Source organism: Hordeum vulgare, chromosome 1H (assembly GCF_904849725.1).
Source record: "Hordeum vulgare subsp. vulgare chromosome 1H, MorexV3_pseudomolecules_assembly, whole genome shotgun sequence".
NCBI lineage: Eukaryota > Viridiplantae > Streptophyta > Magnoliopsida > Poales > Poaceae > Hordeum > Hordeum vulgare.
Window position 1 is genome coordinate 497283705 of NC_058518.1, and position 7002 is coordinate 497290706.

Genomic DNA, 7002 nt, shown 5'->3' on the forward strand with positions numbered 1-7002 from the left:
TTTGCATGACATGAAGCAGGTTGATGCGTTTGGGCGCTGCTGTCGCAACGAGTTGGTACTTCAGTAGTCAGGCCAATAAACACAGACGACATCTTGTTGTGCTACGGCATGACCATGGAATCTGGCCGCCATGAACGAGCAGTCTGGCTCGCCGCGCCTGCCGTCCTGACGTGGCCGGCGTCGACAGGGAGTTGCTCCGGCCATTTGCGACGACGCGTTCGCTCAGACAGACCGCCGGCGACGAACTACTTCGGCACACACTTTAGCTAATTTACTAATTTTCTGTCATGCGACGCTCAGACAGACAGGGAGTTCAATTTACTAATTTTCTGAGGACGTGAACACAGTGGCACACACTTTAGCTAGGAAGTCTTTTGTTTCAAACTCTGTACTCTGTTGGGATGGTGATCCGTCTGAGTTTGGTTAGAGATGTGACTATCATTTGAGTGTGTTTAAAAAAAAACCGCACACATGTTTACATAAGCTTACAAAACCTTCCTTCTCACGTACTAAACACCTCCTTCCGTGATTTTCAGGGTGAGCTCACGCCCCACTAAGCTCAATTAAATATTGACACCTTATAATTAACACGTAAACTTAAGTAAGATTACATGGATGTAGCAAAGCGTATTGGTCAGCGGTCGGTAGGATACTGGTGTAATTTAAACACCACCGTATGGGAATATATCGATTCCAAGCGCGCACTAAAGCTTCCCAGCCTTTATTATATAAACCCGCCCCTTACTCCCGATACGCTGTCACGAGATGCACAGTCATCATCACTGGAAAGCAGGGATGAGGGGTAGTACCATACTTATCGTTGTGTTAGTTGCCCTCCTCTTTACCGACTCTTGTCAGCAGCAGCTGGATCCCCACTTGTACCACCGTTCTTGTCCTCAGGCGCAGCCGATTGTGTTCTCCATCGTCGACAAATCGCACCACCATGACACCCGCCTGGCTGCATCCCTTCTCCGGCTCGAGTTCCACGACTGCTTCATCCAGGTACGTGCGCCCACGGCGGCGTAATTAGTGGATTGATGGTCATCATATAAATTTGGTTTTATACTACTACATGGCTACATCGTTGCAGGGATGCGACGCGACGGTCCTGGGCGCGTCGTGGGTGGTGAGGGAGAAGCAGCTCGTACCGAGCAAGGAGTCGACGAGAGGGTTAGAGATGATTGACGAGATCAAGGCTGCGTTGGAGGTCCTGTGCCCCCCCTCCGTCTCCTGCTGCGCAGACGTCGTCGCCCTCGCCCTCGTCGCGCGAAGCTCCACCACCATGGTAAGTTGGTCCAGGATTTACATTATCGGGCTTAGCCTTATCTCCCAGAGCCGCACGACGGTCCAGGGCGTTTTTGACCTGGACGGAGGCGGCCATCTGCTTGCCCTACTCGAGGATGCTCCAGGACATCATGTCCTCGCGCCGCTGCCAGCAGGTGTGATCCGTGTCGCCGTCGCCAACCTCGCCGTAGAGCACGTCGGGGTCGGGGTGCGCCTTGATGAAGTAGTCCGTGCCCCACTTGACGGCGTCCATGGCGTTCTTGAGCTCGCCGGAGGCGGCCATCTGCTTGCCGTACTCGAGGATGCTCCAGGACATCATGGTCACCGTCAACGCCATGGGCAGCCCGAACTTGACGTTGTCGCCTCCGTCGTAGTAGCCTCCCACAAGATCCACCTTAAATGACAACTCCATTAGATCCATCATGGACAACCCAAACTTACAGGTGTGATCCGTGTCGCCGTCGCCAACCTCGACGTACAGCACGTCGGGCTCGTGGTGCGCCTTGATGAAGTAGTCCGTGCCCCCACTTGACGGCGTCCATGGCGTTCTTGAGCTCGCCGGAGGCGGCCATCTGCTTGCCGTACTCGAGGATGCTCCACGACATCATGGTCACCGTGAACGCCATGGGCAGCCCGAACTTGACGTTGTCGCCTGCGTCGTAGTAGCCTCCCACAAGATCCACCTTAAATGACAATTCCATTAGATCCATCATGGACAACCCAAACTTGCAGGTGTGATCCGTGTCGCCGTCGCCAACCTCGCTGTACAGCACGTCGGGCTCGTGGTGCGCCTTGACGAAGTAGTCCGTGCCCTCACTTGACGGCGTCCATGGTGTTCTTGCAGTATTCGAGGATGCTCCAAGACATCATGGACAACCCAAACTTGCAGCCGAACTGGTTGATTGACGTTGCGCGCCAGGTACTCTAGGTAGAACCGCTCCTCCGTCGCCTCGAACACCCACGCCGCCGCCTCGGGGTGGGCATAAAAGCCGACCAACCGAATATTGATCGAAACCGGATAAACTGAATATTTTATTACTTTATACTGTAATAATTAAATTCGGTTTTTATGTTTAATAACCGAATTCAAATCGGTTAGTTTGGTATTAAACAGATAACCGATAAAGAAACCGAAGTGCAACGAGTTCTTGACTTGTTGTACGAGGCTTCCTCAATAATCCTAGACGTACAGAGCTTTATGGGTTTTCTACTGACGAGACAGTTTGTGATTCGTTAATACCGAATTCTTTATTATACTTGCTTTAAGGTACAGTCAGCAGATTATAAGTATTAAAATACTATATTTTTATTGAGTTAGATGAGAGAGAAGAGAAAAGAGAAGGGAAGCGGGCTCTTCGTGAAGAGCCAGCTCTAGCACGTGCTCATAGATGTTTTGTGAGAATGAAAGGTGGGCCATATATGATAAAAGTAGTACTCTTTTATAACTAACTATTGTACAAGCTAGCTATAAGATGGGCTATAAGACTGCTTATAGCCAGCAGTTGGCTATACTATTAACCATGCTCTTCCTAGTTATTAGCATGCCGTTTGAGTTATCCAAGGTCCCCTTACGAGTGCATGCAAAACAATCATCATTCTCTTGCCTAATCAAATTCCAACAACGATGCATGCACTGGCAGTTCTCCTGCGGGTGCCTTTCCTTCGTTCCCAACATATTTTACTTAGGCAGTAGTATGAGGCTGGAAAGAAAACGAGGACAGGATTTAATATAATACGGCTAGGATTTTGGGAATATCTAGATTTCGTAAGGTGACAAAGGGAGTAGTATATCTTCAAATCAGCTTTCCTGTAATCTCCTGTACTCCCTCCGTTCCGGTGTATAAGCTATTTCATGAAAATTAAATAATCTTAAAACACTTAGGCACGATGCATTAATTTTTATATTATTTTTTATTTTTTAACATGAATAAAGAAATCAAGCAATAAGAGACGTGTGATATGTATGTTTTTAATGACTTAAGACTAACTAGCATAACATGTTTTAAAAATACGTTCAATATATTATGATGGAGGAAACACTTATGTTACTTTAACCATCTTTTTTCTTATTGTCTGTCACATCAACATGTTTGTTAGTTTCAAGTAGATTATACTATCTTAGTTATTCTTACTATGGCCAGGCTAAGATGACTTCCGGGACGAAGGGAATAAGAAAAGCCCTCTGGCGGCCGCGTGCGCGCGTCAAACACACATCATACGGAGGCACATGCATGCTCTTTGTCCCACGTTGTGAGTAGTATAACTCCATTCGGCCTGGGCCCTTCACTAATTGCCAGACCCAACGCATACAGTAGTACTTGTGGTGGCTGGGTGGAGTGTGCATTATACTCTCTCCGTACTTAAATATAAGTCTTTTAAGATATTTCATTAGGTGTCTACATACGAAGCAAAATGAGTGAATCTATACTCTAAATTATGTCTATATACATCCGTATGTGGTTCATTAGTGAAACTCCTAGAAAGACTTATATTTAAAAACGAAGGGAGTATTTGTTTAGTCCCACATCCCTTGCAGAACGTCGACTCGGGTATAGGGTTCCCTTTCGAGGAATATACGGAGAAAAGGGCGAGAGAAAGGAAAGGAAATGGAAAACTCTTACAGATCCGGGCAATCTGTCCATCATCCATCGATCTTTCTTAATTCTGCGTCTAATGATTTTTTTAAACTGGACCATTGTTTCAGAAACTGCCCAATTCATGCCTCTGCATCGGCCTTGGTCCGACAACCTCGCGCCGCCGTCTGTCTGGAGCCCCGCCGCCCTCCGTCGCGGGCCTGCCCACGGCCACGCGCGCCCTCCGCCGCCGCCCCGCCCCGGCCACCGCCCCTGCTCGCCGCCCGCCCGCGGCACCGTCGCCCTTCCTCGCGGCCCCGCTGGCCTGCCCGAGGACCTACCTCCCTCCGCTGCCGGCTTGTTCGCGCTCCCTCCATCGCCGGCTTGTTCGCGGCCCCGCCACCTCCCTCTATCGCCGGCTTGTTCGCGGCCCCTTCGCTGCCCTCCGCCGCGAGCCTGCTCCGCATCTGAGTTCTGCAACCCGACCTTTGTTGCAAAATCTTTTCTGCAACAAACATTTGTTGCAAATATTTCTTTCGCAAACAGTACCTATTTTTGCAGAAATTCGAAAAAAAAACTGTAACAAAGTCATTGTTTTTGAAACTCGATCGTTGTTTTAGGAATTTAATGAAACTTGATCGTTGTTTCTGAAACTCGACCGTTGTTTTAGGATTTTTGGGTGCCGGGAGGCGACGGACCGGACGGCTGCGGCGTACATCCAACGACCGTTTAGGTGGCGGATGTTTCTGCCAGTAGACGCGTAGCAGCCCCCCGAAAGAAATAGGTGACATGTGAACCCCATTTGATCATAACAGTCAACTTAATCGATTAGATAACCCGTTGACTTTGCCATAAGCCAGATTAAGAAACAATCAGTCAGTCACTACTATTGTTTTGGAACCGCAAACCAAAATAGTAGTAGCTTTTTAAAGAAAAAATTACCTAAATCATAACTTTTACACTTGTGATACGAGGCAATATGATTCATACGTCTTCATTATCATTTAACTTGCCACATTAAATATATGACAACAACAATTTTTTTTGTTTCATTTTTTGGGATTCAAATTTTTCTATCTTCTAAATAAAAAAAATATAGTTAAAATTGTTTTAACCATTAAATCCGTCTCAGTGATATCTTAAATCTAGATTCCATATTGATATGTTTCGACGATTATTTTGGAGTCAAAAATTGTCATGTTGTTTACATCGAAACTGACATAGTTACAATAAAGTTGACACGACATGTTTAATCTAATTTTTTTCTTCTATATTTAAAGCTATCATTGTATTTCAACTGCTTTTCACTATAATATTTATTAATTGACCATGGTAAAAGTTAGTAATTAACCACAATAAATTTAATTCATGTGTCATACAATTTTTAGTAATTTATCATAACAAATTGAGTTTAGAGATCATTGCAATTTATGCATTTTGATCATGATAATTCTAGTATTTCGAACATGAAAAATATTTTTTGTATGAATCTTGTCCAATTTAGTGCATGTATCTTGGCAAATTTAAGTAATTCATCATGGCAATTTTAGTTTATGGTTCATGATAAATTTAAGCCATTGATCATGCATTTTTAAAGTAATTGACACATATTTATTTTTTACATATGAACCATGTGAAAATTATTTCATAGATCATGGCAAATTTTAGTAATTCATCATGACAAGTTTAGTTTTTTAAATCATTTTTATAACATGTTAAAATTTACTTTAAACGTAGGAAAAATAGTTAAAATATATCATGGAAACTTCAATGTAATCATGATGACAATTTATATGCAATAGACATGGATTTTTAACCAAAAATAGTCGTCAAAACATATCGATATGAAATCTAGTTTTGAAGATCTCGTCACGACAGATTAAATGGTGAAAATGCTTTCAATTAGATTTTTATTTAAAAGATAAAATATTTGAAAAACTCAAAAGACGAAATATTTCTGTTGAGACCATCAGTTTCATCACTGTGCATGCATGCGATGACATGTCCCAATCTATACTCATGAGGCGTATGGTAGGGTGATACTCCCACCACACGTGTGATGATTATCGACGTCCAAATATTAAAGAAAACGATAAATGTTTTTAGTCTTAGCTTCAAATATGGTAGTTTTTGGCTATTTAGTCCCCCTGTCTGTTATTCTTGCTGTTCGTACATATATATTATTGTCCAATTTGTGTGCCTATGAACTCTGCACAGAGCATCGACGTCCGTCTCTCCATCAGCATGGCTGCGCCCGTTCCAACGCCCAACCCCGATGGTTTTGGGAAGGGAGTGCCCCATTGGGTAATTTATGTCGGCGTAGCTACGGGATTGATCATCATGTACATCGGTGTGGATGTTACTTTCCGCTACCTGGAGAAATCGGCGAGGAAAAGAGGAGACCACGCGGCTGCAAAGGGGTACGAACAGAAGCGGAAGGCATGGGAATTCATGTATCATGCCTCCCTTGCAGCATGTCGCGCCACTCCATATGTGGTGAAGTGTTTCGAGTAAGGACTTGGTAAGTGATATCATATTCTTTTAACCCTCTCCATCTAATATAGTATTTCCCGTGTTATGAAATAAGTCTCTTAATTTTATATTGTTTTTAACATAAATTATAGTTAAGACATTTATTTTAGGACAGAGAAAGTATTGCAATATCTTTGCACGGGAGCTGACCGTATGTTCTTTGCAGGTGTGATGCGTGGGGAAGAGCGTTTGATGAATCAGATCAATCGTAATCTAGCATATTATATTAAATGTTAACGTGTGATTACATACGGTATAAATAAAAACAATATTTCTCAGGATATTTGTTTCTGAGCTCAGGCATAGATGCTCCTGAAAATCTTCGTCATCTGTTAGCATGTGGATGTGTGATGGTTGATGTATTCCTCTTCGTATATGTATGGCAAGTAAATAATCCAGCTCATGGAAGCATTAAATACAACTAGTAAGCTTGCATGTACAACGCACATCAAATTTTAACCAAATATGAAAATCACACCTGTATAAAATAATGATAAAGTCTATTTTTAGTCCTTGAACTAATCTAGAAGTGCATACTTCATCCCTCAACTTAAAAACACAAGAACTTGCAACTTGAGCTTTTCAAATCAAGAAGTTTCATTCCTCGACTCAG

The 7002-nt window shown here is 43.6% G+C and overlaps 1 protein-coding gene across 1 annotated transcript; it reads left to right on the forward strand.

Moving 5' to 3' along the window:
- Positions 1–776: 776 nt before the first annotated feature.
- On the forward strand, positions 777–6371 carry LOC123402037 (peroxidase 72-like). Its single transcript, XM_045095898.1, has 3 exons — positions 777–1002; positions 1091–1285; positions 6075–6371. Exons 1-3 carry the CDS (start codon positions 796–798, stop codon positions 6369–6371), a joined length of 699 nt encoding a protein of 232 aa, XP_044951833.1. The 5' UTR covers positions 777–795.
- The last annotated feature ends 631 nt before the right edge of the window (positions 6372–7002 follow it).